A 17474-nucleotide genomic window follows, 5' to 3' on the forward strand; every position below is an offset into this window, starting at 1 on the left:
AATATACATTTATTAATTTTTAAGAATTTCGAATTCAATTTAATAAAATTATAGATTATTTTTTAAAACTGTAAGGGTATAAAAACATCGGCTTGAAGAAGTTAACTTTCTTTCTTGTTATATTTTTTTTTATTTTTTTTTTTATATATATGTAATTTGATTTAGCGTCGCTTGTGCACAGCTGTGTTTACTTTTTATATCTATGGTCGTTGATGCACTTCGAACATTATAAAACAAGTTGCCCAACGACACTAAGCACGTGCTTGATACGAGAGATTTTGTCTTTTTCAGTGATTTTATGCGAGTGTTCTGTGTGTATTTATTTACAAAGCTTAGCCTAACAATTGTGTTAGGCTCTGCGATTCGATGATGCATGTCAAAGGTGAGAATTAACCGGCAGAGTAAAAGATTTTAACTCTGCAAGGAAATTGTGGTTGAGATGAGCGGCTTTATGAAGCAGACTCGAGACAGCCTATTGAATATCGCCTTAGCGCAATATTCCCTTGATTGGTCTGTTGTTTCAGGGTCGTAAGCATAAATCCAAGTCTCAAGATTACTTTTTTGCATGAAATTAAGCGTTTTCGGTACCAAACGAGTTTTGACTTTTCGTAGGCCGAAATCGTCTTTCAAAATGGTTTTCACAGATCCTTCATATCAATAAGATCTCTAATAGTCAACCGACGATATTTGATCACACTTCGTTCACTTCATTGACGTGTTGGTCATCTATTAACGTCGATGGTCGTCCGGAGCGCTCCCAGTCATCAACAGGTTCCCGACCTTATTTGAAGTCTTTGTACCACTTATAAACATTTTTTTGGGACATGGTAGAATCACCATGCCTTCCGTAACATTTTCAACATTTTCGCAGCCGAAATTACACTTCTCAAACAAAATTTGATGGCACTTCTCCGCTCAATTGATCGAAAGTAAAAAAGGAACTATTCCGTCATCTTAAGTCCGCGAATTTTAAATTGAAAGTCATTGTTTTCTCATGTCTAGACAAGAACATATCTTTGGACAATATTAATACCTACACTGAGAAATAATCCCTTAGTTATATATTTCTTTTTATACCCTTGCAGAGGGTATAATGATTTCAGTCAGAAGTTTGCAACGCAGTGAAGGAGACGTTTCCGTCACAAGACCAGTCGATTTAGCCATGTCCGCTTGTCCGTCTGTCCGTCCGTGTGTCCGTCCCTTTCGACGCAAACTAGTCTCTCAGTTTTAAAGCTATCGGGCTGAAACTTTCCCAAAAGTCTTCTTTCTATTGCAGGTAGTATTAAGTCGGAACCAGCCGGATCAGACAACTATATCTTATAGCTCCAATAGGAACTATAGGGGAAAAAATTAAAAAAAATTATATCTCTCGTGTTTTTCAACATATACCTTTCTAAGCTTGGATATAACATTTTTTAATTAGTTCTGAATTTCGAATTTAATTTTATTAAAATCGGACGACTATATAAGAACGATTGGATAATTGGTGGAAAAAAATGAGAAACAAATTATAGCTTTTGGGGCTTTTTGACATATTATACATTTTTAAATTTTTAAGAAGTCAACATTGACTTGGACCTTAATCTTGTCGCAGCCAAGATACGTATGCGGCTATGTCGAGCGAAAAACATACGCCCCATCACGCAACGAAAGCTTGATGTCACTAGGCTGCGATCACAACGGACAGCAATAGCATACTCCACTCACCTCTCGGAACTGCTCCACCAACCTATCCCTCTCCCTGTTGACGCCGGCGGACTCTGGGCGCACATATCCCACTCCATGCGAGCTGCTGCTGAAACAACCATTGGGTTCAAACACCCACCCACCCACACGGAACCAATGGTATGACGAGGAGTGTCGCGTCGCAGCTGCAGCAAAAAACGCCGCCCACAGAAAAACGCTGCAGTCTAGCGCACCGCGATCTACGTGGGAACGTTACAGGGAGAAAAGGAAGGAAGAGAGGCGACTTTTCTGACGGAAAAAACGGGAGGAACTTGAGGTGTTACAAGACAGGAATGATGTTTGAAAATTCTACCAACAAGTCAACCGTCTGACACAAGGTTTCAAGACCGGAGCATCTAACTGTCGGGATGAAAATGGAAATCTGGTTACGGATACGCAGTGCACGCTGAGATTATGAAGGGAGCATTTTTCCAAGCTGCTAGCAGGCGATGAAGGCACCCATCCCGCCATTGGACGAAGCAGCCCGATACCACCAATCGACGACAATGTGGATATACCACTACCTAACCATGACGAGGTCCGAGTTGCTATAACGAGGCTCAAAAACAACAAAGCAGCCGGTGCTGATGGACTGCCTGCAGAGTTCTTCAAGGTCGGCGGCGAAGAGCTGATAAGGTGCTTGCATCAGCTCTTGTACAAAATGGCTAGAAGAAAGCATGCCCAACGATTGGAATCTCAGCGTTCTTTGTCCCGTTCTGAAGAAAGGTGACCCGACGATATACGCCAACTACCGGGGAATCAGCCTGATTACCATCTCATACAAGGTCCTATCGAGCGTAATATGTGAACGACTGAAGCCGTTTACCAGCACACTGATCGGACCTTATCAGTGCGCCTTCAGACCTGGTAAGTCCACCATAGAACAGATCTTCACATTACGCCAAATCCTGGAAAAAACCCACGAGAATAACATTGACACACACCATCTCTTTCTCGATTATAAAGCTGCATTCGATAGCCCGTCGAGGGAAAAAGAGTCGGCAAAAGTAGGTTTGGCGGTAAACGAGAGCAAGACGAAGTATATGCTGTCGACAAGCAGGGAGGCGCGGCGCCTAGACTCCCATGTGGTAGCGGACAGCTATACCTTCGAAGTGGTCAAGGAGTTCACGTACCTTGGCACTGCCATTAACACCGTGAATGACGTCAGCCTGGAGATCAAGCGAAGAATCACACTTGCCAATAGGTGCTACTTTGGTCTGAGTAAGCAAATGTGCAATAGAGACCTCTCTCGCCGAACAAAATTAACACTCTACAAGACACTCATCCTACCCGTGCTATTATATGGCGCAGAAGCATGAGTAATATCACAGACGGATGCAGCAGCGCTTGCAGTGTTCGAGAGAAAAATTCTTCGCAAGGTCTTTGGTCCCGATCAGATTGGGGACGACTTTCGTATTCGGATGAACCACGAGCTGTACGAGTTGTACGACGACGTGGACGTGGTCCGGCGGGTTGTAGTGACACGTAATAATAATAATAATTTTAAGAATTCCGAATTCAATTTAATAAAATTATTGATTATTTTTTATAACTGCAAGGGTATACAAAACTTCTGCTTGCCGAAGTTAACTTCCTTTCTTGTTTAACATATAATTTTATAAGCTTGAAAATAACATTTTTTAATTAGTTCTGAATTTCGAATTAAATATTATTAAAATCGGACGACTATATCATATAGCTTTCGGGCTTTTTGACATATTATCTTATAATATTGGGAATATACATTTAAAAATTTTTAAGAATTTCGAATTTAATTTAATAAAATTATTGATTATTTTTTTTCAACTGCAAAAGTATAAAAACATCGGCTTGAAGAAGTTAACTTCCTCTCTTGTTATACTTTTTTTTTATATATATGTAATTCGATTTAGCGTCGCTTGTGCACAGCTGGGTTTACTTTTTATATCTATGGTCGTTGATGCACTTCGAACATTATAAAACAAGTTGCCCAACGACACTAAGCACGTGCTTGATACGAGAGATTTTGCCTTCTTCAGTGATTTTATGCGAGTGTTCTGTGTGTATTTATTTACAAAGCTTAGCCTAACAATTGTGTTAGGCTCTGCGATTCGATGATGCATGTCAAAGGTGCAGGATTAACCGGCAGAGTAAAAGATTTTATTGATCTTAACTCTGCAAGGAAATGGTGGTTGAGATGAGCGGCTTTATGAAGCAGACTCGAGACAGCCTATTGAATATCGCCTTAGCGCAATATTCCCTTGATTGGTCTGTTGTTTCAGGGTCGTAAGCATAAATCCAAGTCTCAAGATGACTTTTTTGCATGAAATTAAGCGTTTTCGGTACCAAACGAGTTTTGACCTTTCGTAGGCCGAAATCGTCTTTCAAAATGGTTTTTACAGATCCTTCATATCAATAAGATCTCTAATAGTCAACCGACGATATTTGATCACAAATTCGTTCACTTCATTAACGTATTGGTCATCTATTGACGTCAATGGTCGTCTGGAGCGCTCCCAGTCATCAACACGTTCCCGACCTTATTTGAAGTGTTTGTACCACTTATAAACATTTTTTAGGGACATGGTAGAATCACCATGCCTTCCGTAACATTTTCAACGTTTTCGCAGCGGAAATTACACTTCGCAAACACAATTTGATGGCACTTCTCCGCTCAATTGATCGAAAGCAAAAAAAGAACTATTCCGTCATCTTAAGTCCGCGAATTTTAAATTGGAAGTCATTGCTTTCTCACGTCTAGACAAGAACATATCTTTGAACAATATTAATACCTACACTGAGAAATAATCCCTTAGTTATATATTCCTTTTTATACCCTTGCAGAGGGTATAATGATTTCAGTCAGAAGTTTGCAACGCAGTGAAGGAGACGTTTCCGTCACAAGACCAGTCGATTTAGCCATGTCCGCTTGTCCGTCTGTCCGTCCGTCTGTCCGTCTGTTTCTACGCAAACTAGTCTCTCAGTTTTAAAGCTATCGGGCTGAAACTTTCCCAAAAGTCTTCTTTCTATTGCAGGTAGTATTAAGTCGGAACCTGCCGGATCAGACTTATCTTATAGCTCCCATAGGAACTATAGGGGAAAAAATTAAAAAAAATGATAGCTCTCGTGTTTTTCAACATATACCTTTCTAAGCTTGGATATAACATTTTTTAATTAGTTTTGAATTTCGAATTAAATTTTATCATAATCGGACGACTGTATCATATAGCTCCCAAATTAGTGGTAAAAGAATATTGAAAAATTATATCTTCGGTGTTTTTCAACTTTTAACCTTCTACGCTTGGAAATAACATTTTTTATTTGGTTTTGAATTTCGAATTAAATTTTATCAAAATCGGACGACTATATCATATAGCTGCCATATGAACGATCGGAAAATTGGTAGGAAAATATGAAATAAGAATTATATCCTTTGTGTTTTTTAACATATAACTTTATAAGCTTGAAATAACATTTTTTAATTAGTTCTAAATTTCGAATTTAATTTTATTAAAATCGGACGACTATATCATATAGCTGTCATAAGAACGATTCGATGATTGGTGAAAAATAATGTGGAACAAATTATAGCTTTGTGGCTTTTTGATATTTTATCTTTTAATATTGGGAAAATACATTTTTAAATTTTTAAGAAGTCAACATTGACTAGGACCACTATCTTGTCGCAGCCAAGATACGCATGCGGCTATGCCGAGCGAAAAACATACGCCCCATCACGCAACGAAAGCTTGACGTCACTAGGCTGCGATCACAACGGACAGCAATAGCATACTCCACTCACCTCTCGGATCTGCTCCACCAACCTATCCCTCTCCCTGTTGACGCCGGCGGACTCTGGGCGCACATATCCCACTCCATGCGAGCTGCTGCTGAAACAACCATTGGGTTCAATCACCCACCCACCCACACGGAACCAATGGTATGACGAGGAGTGTCGCGTCGCAGCTGCAGCAAAAAACGCCGCCCACAGAAAAACGCTACAGTCTGGCGCAACGCGAGCTACGTGGGAACGTTACAGGGAGAAAAGGAAGGAAGAGAGACGACTTTTCTGACGGGAAAAACGGGAGCAAGAAAAGCGAGAATGCTAGGAACTTGAGGTGTTACAAGACAGGAATGATGTTCGAAAATTCTACCAACAAGTCAACCGTCTGACACAAGGTTTCAAGACCGGAGCATCTAACTGTCGGGATGAAAATGGAAATCTGGTTACGGATACGCAGAGCACGCTTAGGTTATGAAGGGAGCTCAAAAACAACAAAGCAGCCGGTGCTGATGGACTGCCTGCAGAGTTGTTCAAAGTCGGCGGCGAAGAGCTGATAAGGTGCATGCATCAGCTCTTGTTCAAAATGGCTAGAAGAAAGCATGCCCAACGATTGGAATCTCAGTGTCCTTTGTCCCGTTCTGAAGAAAGGTGACCCGACGATATGCGCCAACTACCGGGGAATCAGCCTGATTACCATCTCGTACAAGGTCCTATCGAGCGTAATATGTGAACGACTGAAGCCGTATACCAGCACACTGATCGGACCTTATCAGTGCGGCTTCAGACCTGGTAAGTCCACCATAGACCAGATCTTCACATTACGCCAAATCCTGGAAAAAACCCACGAGAATAACATTGGCACACACCATCTCTTTGTCGATTATAAAGCTGCATTCGATAGCCCGACGAGGGAACGCCTATATGTCACCATGTCTGAGTTCGGTATTCCTGCAAAGCTAATACGTCTTTGCAAAATGACATTGAGCAGCACCATCAGCTCTGTCAAGGTAGGAACGAACCTCTCCAAGCCTTTTAATACCGTTCGAGCTTTTTGACAAGGCGACCCCTGTCGTGCGACCTCTTCAATTTCGTGATGGATGGGGATCTGCGGAAAGACGGTGTACATCGATCTGGCACTATTTTTTACAAAAGTGTCCAGCTCCTTGCGTATGCCGATGATATTGACATCAATGGCCGCAGCTAGCGTGATGCCAGTGCTGCATTTTCGGCTATCGAAAAAGAGTCGGCAAAAGTAGATTTGGCGGTAAACGAGGGCAAGACGAAGTATATGCTGTCGACAAGCAGGGAGGCGCGGCGCCTAGACTCCCATGTGTTAGCGGAGACCTATACCTTCGAAGGAGTTCACGTACCTTGGCACTGCCATTAACACCGTGAATGACGTCAGCCTGGAGATCAAGCGAAAAATCACACTTGCCAATAGGTGCTACTTTGGTCTGAGTAAGCAAATGTGCAATAGAGACCTCTCTCGCCGAACAAAATTAACACTCTACAAGACACTCATCCTACCCGTGCTATTATATGGCGCAGAAGCATGAGTAATATCACAGAGGGATGCAGCAGCGCTTGCAGTGTTCGAGAGAAAAATTCTTCGCAAGGTCTTTGGTCCCGATCAGATTGGGGACGACTTTCGTATTCGGATGAACCACGAGCTGTACGAGTTGTACGACGACGTGGACGTGGTCCGGCGCATCACGATACAACGCCTGCGCTGGCTCGGCCACCCTGTGCGTATGGATGAAGAATCTCCAGCTCAGAAGGTATTTGAAGCGAGGGTCGACTACGGACGACGAGGAAGGGGACGACCAAAGCTCCGATGGAAGGACCAAGTGGAGGAGAACCTGACTGCACTGGGTATTTCCGATTGGAGAAGACGCGCGAGGAGCAGAGGCGCGTGTTGGGAGACGCTGAGGTCGGCCAAAACCCGAATCGGGTTGTAGTGCCACCTAATAGTAATAATAATTTTAAGAATTCCGAATTCAATTTAATTAAAATTATTGATTATTTTTTATAACTGCAAGGGTATACAAAACTTCGGCTTGCCGAAGTTAACTTTATTCTTGCTTAACATATAATTTTATAAGCCTGAAAAAAACATTTTTTAATTAGTTCTGAATTTCGAATTACATTTTATTAAAATCGGACGACTATATCATATAGCTGTCATTAGAACGATTGGATAATTGGTGGAAAATAATGGGAAACAAATTATAGCTTTGGGTCAACATTGACTAGGACCACTATCTTGTCGCAGCCAAGATACGCATGCGGCTATGCCGAGCGAAAAACATACGCCCCATCACGCAACGAAAGCTTGACGTCACTAGGCTGCGATCACAACGGACAGCAATAGCATACTCCACTCACCTCTCGGATCTGCTCCACCAACCTATCCCTCTCCCTGTTGACGCCGGCGGACTCTGGGCGCACATATCCCACTCCATGCGAGCTGCTGCTGAAACAACCATTGGGTTCAATCACCCACCCACCCACACGGAACCAATGGTATGACGAGGAGTGTCGCGTCGCAGCTGCAGCAAAAAACGCCGCCCACAGAAAAACGCTACAGTCTGGCGCAACGCGAGCTACGTGGGAACGTTACAGGGAGAAAAGGAAGGAAGAGAGACGACTTTTCTGACGGAAAAAACGGGAGCAAGAAAAGCGAGAATGCTAGGAACTTGAGGTGTTACAAGACAGGAATGATGTTCGAAAATTCTACCAACAAGTCAACCGTCTGACACAAGGTTTCAAGACCGGAGCATCTAACTGTCGGGATGAAAATGGAAATCTGGTTACGGATACGCAGAGCACGCTTAGGTTATGAAGGGAGCTCAAAAACAACAAAGCAGCCGGTGCTGATGGACTGCCTGCAGAGTTGTTCAAAGTCGGCGGCGAAGAGCTGATAAGGTGCATGCATCAGCTCTTGTTCAAAATGGCTAGAAGAAAGCATGCCCAACGATTGGAATCTCAGTGTCCTTTGTCCCGTTCTGAAGAAAGGTGACCCGACGATATGCGCCAACTACCGGGGAATCAGCCTGATTACCATCTCGTACAAGGTCCTATCGAGCGTAATATGTGAACGACTGAAGCCGTATACCAGCACACTGATCTCCAAACCTTTTAATACCGTTCGAGGTTTTAGACAAGACGACCCCCTGTCGTGCGACCTCTTCAATTTCGTGATGGATGGGGATCTGCGGAAAGCCGGTGTACATCGATCTGGCACTATTTTTTACAAAAGTGTCCAGCTCCTTGCGTATGCCGATGATATTGACATCATTGGCCGCAGCAAGCGTGATGTTACTGCTGCATTTTCGGCTATCGAAAAAGAGTCGGCAAAAGTAGGTTTGGCGGTAAACGAGAGCAAGACGAAGTATATGCTGTCGACAAGCAGGGAGGCGCGGCGCCTAGACTCCCATGTGGTAGCGGACAGCTATACCTTCGAAGTGGTCAAGGAGTTCACGTACCTTGGCACTGCCATTAACACCGTGAATGACGTCAGCCTGGAAATCAAGCGAAGAATCACACTTGCCAATAGGTGCTACTTTGGTCTGAGTAAGCAAATGTGCAATAGAGACCTCTCTCGCCGAACAAAATTAACACTCTACAAGACACTCATCCTACCCGTGCTATTATATGGCGCAGAGGCATGAGTAATATCACAGACGGATGCAGCAGCGCTTGCAGTGTTCGAGAGAAAAATTCTTCGCAAGGTCTTTGGTCCCGATCAGATTGGGGACGACTTTCGTATTCGGATGAACCACGAGCTGTACGAGTTGTACGACGACGTGGACGTGGTCCGGCGCATCACGATACAACGCCTGCGCTGGCTCGGCCACCCTGTGCGTAAGGATGAAGAATCTCCAGCTCAGAAGGTGTTTGAAGCGAGGGTCGACTACGGACGACGAGGAAGGGGACGACCAAAGCTCCGATGGAAGGACCAAGTGGAGAAGAACCTGACTGCACTGGGTATTTCCGATTGGAGAAGGCGCGCGAGGAGCAGAGGCGCGTGTTGGGAGACGCTGAGGTCGGCCAAAACCCGAATCGGGTTGTAGTGCCACCTAATAATAATAATAATTTCAAGAATTCCGAATTCAATTTAATAAAATTATTGATTATTTTTTATAACTGCAAGGGTATACAAAACTTCGGCTTGCTGAAGTTAACTTCCTTTCTTGTTTAACATATAATTTTATAAGCTTGAAAATAACATTTTTTAATTAGTTCTGAATTTCGTATTAAATATTATTAAAATCGGACGACTATATCATATAGCTTTCAGGCTATTTGACATATTATCTCATAATATTGGGAATATACATTTATAAAATTTTAAGAATTCCGAATTCAATTTCATAAAATTATTGATTATTTTTTTATAACTGCAAGGGTATACAAACTTCCTTTCTTTTTTAACATATAATTTTATAAGCTTGAAAATAACATTTTTTAATTAGTTCTGAATTTCGAATTAAATATTATTAAAATCGGACGACTATATCATATAGCTTTCGGACTTTTTGACATATTATCTTATAATATTGGGATATACATTTATAAATTTTTAAGAATTTCGAATTCAATTTAATAAAATTATTGATTATTTTTTAAAACTGCAAGGGTATAAAAACATCGGCTTGAAGAAGTTAACTTCCTTTCTTGTTATACTTTTTTTTTATTTTTTTTTATATATATTTAATTCGATTTAGCGTCGCTTGTGCACAGCTGTGTTTACTTTTTATATCTATGGTCGTTGATGCACTTCGAACATTATAAAACAAGTTGCCCAACGACACTAAGCACGTGCTTGATACGAGAGATTTTGTCTTTTTCAGTGATTTTATGCGAGTGTTCTGTGTGTATTTATTTACAAAGCATAGCCTAACAATTGTGTTAGGCTCTGCGATTCGATGATGCATGTCAAAGGTGCAGGATTAACCGGCAGAGTAAAAGATTTTAACTCTGCAAGGAAATTGTGGTTGAGATGAGCGGCTTTATGAAGCAGACTCGAGACAGCCTATTGAATATCGCCTTAGCGCAATATTCCCTTGATTGTTGTCTGTTGTTTCAGGGTCGTAAGCATAAATCCAAGTCTCAAGATGACTTTTTTCCATGAAATTAAGCGTTTTCGGTACCAAACGAGTTTTGACTTTTCGTAGGCCGAAATCGTCTTTCAAAATGGTTTTCACAGATCCTTCATATCAATAAGATCTCTAATAGTCAACCGACGATATTTGATCACAAATTCGTTCACTTCATTGACGTGTTGGTCATCTATTGACGTCGATGGTCGTCCGGAGCGCTCCCAGTCATCAACAGGTTCCCGACCTTATTTGAAGTCTTTGTACCACTTATAAACATTTTTTTGGGACATGGTAGAATCACCATGCCTTCCGTAACATTTTCAACATTTTCGCAGCCGAAATTACACTTCTCAAACAAAATTTGATGGCACTTCTCCGCTCAATTGATCGAAAGCAAAAAAAGAACTATTCCGTCATCTTAAGTCCGCGAATTTTAAATTGAAAGTCATTGTTTTCTCACGTCTAGACAAGAACATATCTTTGGACAATATTAATACCTACACTGAGAAATAATCCCTTAGTTATATATTTCTTTTTATACCCTTGCAGAGGGTATAATGATTTCAGTCAGAAGTTTGCAACGCAGTGAAGGAGACGTTTCCGTCACAAGACCAGTCGATTTAGCCATGTCCGCTTGTCCGTCTGTCCGTCCGTCTGTCCGTCCCTTTCGACGCAAACTAGTCTCTCAGTTTTAAAGCTATCGGGCTGAAACTTTCCCAAAAGTCTTCTTTCTATTGCAGGTAGTATTAAGTCGGAACCAGCAGGATCAGACAACTATATCTTATAGCTCCCATAGGAACTATAGGGGAAAAAATTAAAAAAAATTATATCTCTCGTGTTTTTCAACATATACCTTTCTAAGCTTGGATATAACATTTTTTAATTAGTTTTGAATTTCGAATTAAATTTTATCATAATCGGACGACTGTATCATATAGCTCCCATAGTAAGAATCGGAAAATTAGTGGTAAAAGAATATTGAAAAAGTATATCTTCGGTGTTTTTTAACTTTTAACCTTCTACGCTTGGAAATAACATTTTTTATTTGGTTTTGAATTTCGAATTAAATTTTATCAAAATCGGACGACTATATCATATAGCTGCCATATGAACGATCGGAAAATTGGTAGGAAAATATGAAATAAGAATTATATCCTTTGTGTTTTTTAACATATACATTTATAAGCTTGAAATAACATTTTTTAATTAGTTCTGAATTTCGAATTTAATTTTATTAAAATCGGACGACTATATCATATAGCTGTCATAAGAACGATTGGATAATTGGTGGAAAATAATGTGAAACAAATTATAGCTTTGGGGCTTTTTGACATATTATCTTTTAATACTGGGAAAATACATTTTTAAATTTTTAAGAAGTCAACATTGACTTGGACTACTATCTTGTCACAGCCAAGATACGCATGCGGCTATGCCGAGCGAAAAACATACGCCCCATCACGCAACGAAAGCTTGACGTCACTAGGCTGCGATCACAACGGACAGCAATAGCATACTCCACTCACCTCTCGGAACTGCTCCACCAACCTATCCCTCTCCCTGTTGACGCTGGCGGACTCTGGGCGCACATATCCCACTCCATGCGAGCTGCTGCTGAAACAACCATTGGGTTCAAGCGCCCACCCACACGGAACCAATGGTATGACGAGGAGTGTCGCGTCGCAGCTGCAGCAAAAAACGCCGCCCACAGAAAAACGCTGCAGTCTAGCGCACCGCGATCTACGTGGGAACGTTACAGGGAGAAAAGGAAGGAAGAGAGGCGACTTTTCTGACGGAAAAAACGGGAGGAACTTGAGGTGTTACAAGACAGGAATGATGTTTGAAAATTCTACCAACAAGTCAACCGTCTGACACAAGGTTTCAAGACCGGAGCATCTAACTGTCGGGATGAAAATGGAAATCTGGTTACGGATACGCAGTGCACGCTGAGGTTATGAAGGGAGCATTTTTCCAAGCTGCTAGCAGGCGATGAAGGCACCCATCCCGCCATTGGACGAAGCAGCCCGATACCACCAATCGACGACAATGTGGATATACCACTACCTAACCATGACGAGGTCCGAGTTGCTATAACGAGGCTCAAAAACAACAAAGCAGCCGGTGCTGATGGACTGCCTGCAGAGTTCTTCAAGGTCGGCGGCGAAGAGCTGATAAGGTGCATGCATCAGCTCTTGTGCAAAATGGCTAGAAGAAAGCATGCCTTTGTCCCGTTCTGAAGAAAGGTGACCCGACGATATGCGCCAACTACCGGGGAATCAGCCTGATCACCATCTCATACAAGGTCCTATCGAGCGTAATATGTGAACGACTGAAGCCGTTTACCAGCACACTGATCGGACCTTATCAGTGCGCCTTCAGACCTGGTAAGTCCACCATAGACCAGATCTTCACATTACGCCAAATCCTGGAAAAAACCCACGAGAATAACATTGACACACACCATCTCTTTGTCGATTATAAAGCTGCATTCGATAGCCCGTCGAGGGAACGCCTATATGCCACCATGTCTGAGTTTGGTATTCCTGCAAAGCTAATACGTCTTTGCAATATGACATTGAGCAGCACCATCAGCTCTGTCAAGGTAGGAACGAACCTCTCCAAACCTTTTAATACCGTTCGAGGTTTTAGACAAGACGACCCCCTGTCGTGCGACCTCTTCAATTTCGTGATGGATGGGGATCTGCGGAAAGCCGGTGTACATCGATCTGGCACTATTTTTTACAAAAGTGTCCAGCTCCTTGCGTATGCCGATGATATTGACATCATTGGCCGCAGCAAGCGTGATGTTACTGCTGCATTTTCGGCTATCGAAAAAGAGTCGGCAAAAGTAGATTTGGCGGTAAACGAGAGCAAGACGAAGTATATGCTGTCGACAAGCAGGAAGGCGCGGCGCCTAGACTCCCATGTGGTAGCGGACAGCTATACCTTCGAAGTGGTCAAGGAGTTCACGTACCTTGGCACTGCCATTAACACCGTGAATGACGTCAGCCTGGAAATCAAGCGAAGAATCACACTTGCCAATAGGTGCTACTTTGGTCTGAGTAAGCAAATGTGCAATAGAGACCTCTCTCGCCGAACAAAATTAACACTCTACAAGACACTCATCCTACCCGTGCTATTATATGGCGCAGAGGCATGAGTAATATCACAGACGGATGCAGCAGCGCTTGCAGTGTTCGAGAGAAAAATTCTTCGCAAGGTCTTTGGTCCCGATCAGATTGGGGACGACTTTCGTATTCGGATGAACCACGAGCTGTACGAGTTGTACGACGACGTGGACGTGGTCCGGCGCATCACGATACAACGCCTGCGCTGGCTCGGCCACCCTGTGCGTAAGGATGAAGAATCTCCAGCTCAGAAGGTGTTTGAAGCGAGGGTCGACTACGGACGACGAGGAAGGGGACGACCAAAGCTCCGATGGAAGGACCAAGTGGAGAAGAACCTGACTGCACTGGGTATTTCCGATTGGAGAAGGCGCGCGAGGAGCAGAGGCGCGTGTTGGGAGACGCTGAGGTCGGCCAAAACCCGAATCGGGTTGTAGTGCCACCTAATAATAATAATAATTTCAAGAATTCCGAATTCAATTTAATAAAATTATTGATTATTTTTTATAACTGCAAGGGTATACAAAACTTCGGCTTGCTGAAGTTAACTTCCTTTCTTGTTTAACATATAATTTTATAAGCTTGAAAATAACATTTTTTAATTAGTTCTGAATTTCGTATTAAATATTATTAAAATCGGACGACTATATCATATAGCTTTCAGGCTATTTGACATATTATCTCATAATATTGGGAATATACATTTATAAAATTTTAAGAATTCCGAATTCAATTTCATAAAATTATTGATTATTTTTTTATAACTGCAAGGGTATACAAACTTCCTTTCTTTTTTAACATATAATTTTATAAGCTTGAAAATAACATTTTTTAATTAGTTCTGAATTTCGAATTAAATATTATTAAAATCGGACGACTATATCATATAGCTTTCGGACTTTTTGACATATTATCTTATAATATTGGGATATACATTTATAAATTTTTAAGAATTTCGAATTCAATTTAATAAAATTATTGATTATTTTTTAAAACTGCAAGGGTATAAAAACATCGGCTTGAAGAAGTTAACTTCCTTTCTTGTTATACTTTTTTTTTATTTTTTTTTATATATATTTAATTCGATTTAGCGTCGCTTGTGCACAGCTGTGTTTACTTTTTATATCTATGGTCGTTGATGCACTTCGAACATTATAAAACAAGTTGGCCAACGACACTAAGCACGTGCTTGATACGAGAGATTTTGTCTTTTTCAGTGATTTTATGCGAGTGTTCTGTGTGTATTTATTTACAAAGCATAGCCTAACAATTGTGTTAGGCTCTGCGATTCGATGATGCATGTCAAAGGTGCAGGATTAACCGGCAGAGTAAAAGATTTTAACTCTGCAAGGAAATTGTGGTTGAGATGAGCGGCTTTATGAAGCAGACTCGAGACAGCCTATTGAATATCGCCTTAGCGCAATATTCCCTTGATTGGTCTGTTGTTTCAGGGTCGTAAGCATAAATCCAAGTCTCAAGATGACTTTTTTCCATGAAATTAAGCGTTTTCGGTACCAAACGAGTTTTGACTTTTCGTAGGCCGAAATCGTCTTTCAAAATGGTTTTCACAGATCCTTCATATCAATAAGATCTCTAATAGTCAACCGACGATATTTGATCACAAATTCGTTCACTTCATTGACGTGTTGGTCATCTATTGACGTCGATGGTCGTCCGGAGCGCTCCCAGTCATCAACAGGTTCCCGACCTTATTTGAAGTCTTTGTACCACTTATAAACATTTTTTTGGGACATGGTAGAATCACCATGCCTTCCGTAACATTTTCAACATTTTCGCAGCCGAAATTACACTTCTCAAACAAAATTTGATGGCACTTCTCCGCTCAATTGATCGAAAGCAAAAAAAGAACTATTCCGTCATCTTAAGTCCGCGAATTTTAAATTGAAAGTCATTGTTTTCTCACGTCTAGACAAGAACATATCTTTGGACAATATTAATACCTACACTGAGAAATAATCCCTTAGTTATATATTTCTTTTTATACCCTTGCAGAGGGTATAATGATTTCAGTCAGAAGTTTGCAACGCAGTGAAGGAGACGTTTCCGTCACAAGACCAGTCGATTTAGCCATGTCCGCTTGTCCGTCTGTCCGTCCGTCTGTCCGTCCCTTTCGACGCAAACTAGTCTCTCAGTTTTAAAGCTATCGGGCTGAAACTTTCCCAAAAGTCTTCTTTCTATTGCAGGTAGTATTAAGTCGGAACCAGCAGGATCAGACAACTATATCTTATAGCTCCCATAGGAACTATAGGGGAAAAAATTAAAAAAAATTATATCTCTCGTGTTTTTCAACATATACCTTTCTAAGCTTGGATATAACATTTTTTAATTAGTTCTGAATTTCGAATTTAATTTTATTAAAATCGGACGACTATATAAGAACGATTGGATAATTGGTGGAAAATAATGAGAAACAAATTATAGCTTTTGGGGCTTTTTGACATATTATACATTTTTAAATTTTTAAGAAGTCAACATTGACTTGGACCACAATCTTGTCGCAGCCAAGATACGCATGCGGCTATGTCGAGCGAAAAACATACGCCCCATCACGCAACGAAAGCTTGACGTCACTAGGCTGCGATCACAACGGACAGCAATAGCATACTCCACTCACCTCTCGGAACTGCTCCACCAACCTATCCCTCTCCCTGTTGACGCCGGCGGACTCTGGGCGCACATATCCCACTCCATGCGAGCTGCTGCTGAAACAACCATTGGGTTCAAACACCCACCCACCCACACGGAACCAATGGTATGACGAGGAGTGTCGCGTCGCAGCTGCAGCAAAAAACGCCGCCCACAGAAAAACGCTGCAGTCTAGCGCACCGCGATCTACGTGGGAACGTTACAGGGAGAAAAGGAAGGAAGAGAGGCGACTTTTCTGACGGAAAAAACGGGAGGAACTTGAGGTGTTACAAGACAGGAATGATGTTTGAAAATTCTACCAACAAGTCAACCGTCTGACACAAGGTTTCAAGACCGGAGCATCTAACTGTCGGGATGAAAATGGAAATCTGGTTACGGATACGCAGTGCACGCTGAGGTTATGAAGGGAGCATTTTTCCAAGCTGCTAGCAGGCGATGAAGGCACCCATCCCGCCATTGGACGAAGCAGCCCGATACCACCAATCGACGACAATGTGGATATACCACTACCTAACCATGACGAGGTCCGAGTTGCTATAACGAGGCTCAAAAACAACAAAGCAGCCGGTGCTGATGGACTGCCTGCAGAGTTCTTCAAGGTCGGCGGCGAAGAGCTGATAAGGTGCATGCATCAGCTCTTGTGCAAAATGGCTAGAAGAAAGCATGCCTTTGTCCCGTTCTGAAGAAAGGTGACCCGACGATATGCGCCAACTACCGGGGAATCAGCCTGATTACCATCTCATACAAGGTCCTATCGAGCGTAATATGTGAACGACTGAAGCCGTTTACCAGCACACTGATCGGACCTTATCAGTGCGCCTTCAGACCTGGTAAGTCCACCATAGACCAGATCTTCACATTACGCCAAATCCTGGAAAAAACCCACGAGAATAACATTGACACACACCATCTCTTTGTCGATTATAAAGCTGCATTCGATAGCCCGTCGAGGGAACGCCTATATGCCACCATGTCTGAGTTTGGTATTCCTGCAAAGCTAATACGTCTTTGCAAAATGACATTGAGCAGCACCATCAGCTCTGTCAAGGTAGGAACGAACCTCTCCAAACCTTTTAATACCGTTCGAGGTTT

General features: G+C 42.0%; 1 protein-coding gene across 3 annotated transcripts in view; it reads left to right on the forward strand.

Annotated features, from left to right (window-relative positions):
- LOC108022489 (testis-specific serine/threonine-protein kinase 3) overlaps nt 1-17474 on the forward strand; it is a 120030-nt gene that overhangs the window by 85638 nt on the left and 16918 nt on the right. The window contains exon 5 of one of the 3 annotated variants that reach the window (XM_050890310.1): nt 1595-1685. The exons of the other annotated variants lie outside the window; for them this stretch is intronic. Within the exon in view, the coding sequence (XP_050746267.1) occupies nt 1595-1658 (64 nt within the window). The 3' untranslated portion in view covers nt 1659-1685. Of the gene's footprint in view, nt 1-1594; nt 1686-17474 lie in introns of those variants that run through there. 3 annotated transcript variants of the gene reach the window in all.

The sequence above is a fragment of the Drosophila biarmipes genome, unplaced genomic scaffold, assembly GCF_025231255.1.
Source record: "Drosophila biarmipes strain raj3 unplaced genomic scaffold, RU_DBia_V1.1 ptg000019l, whole genome shotgun sequence".
NCBI classification, from domain to species: domain Eukaryota; kingdom Metazoa; phylum Arthropoda; class Insecta; order Diptera; family Drosophilidae; genus Drosophila; species Drosophila biarmipes.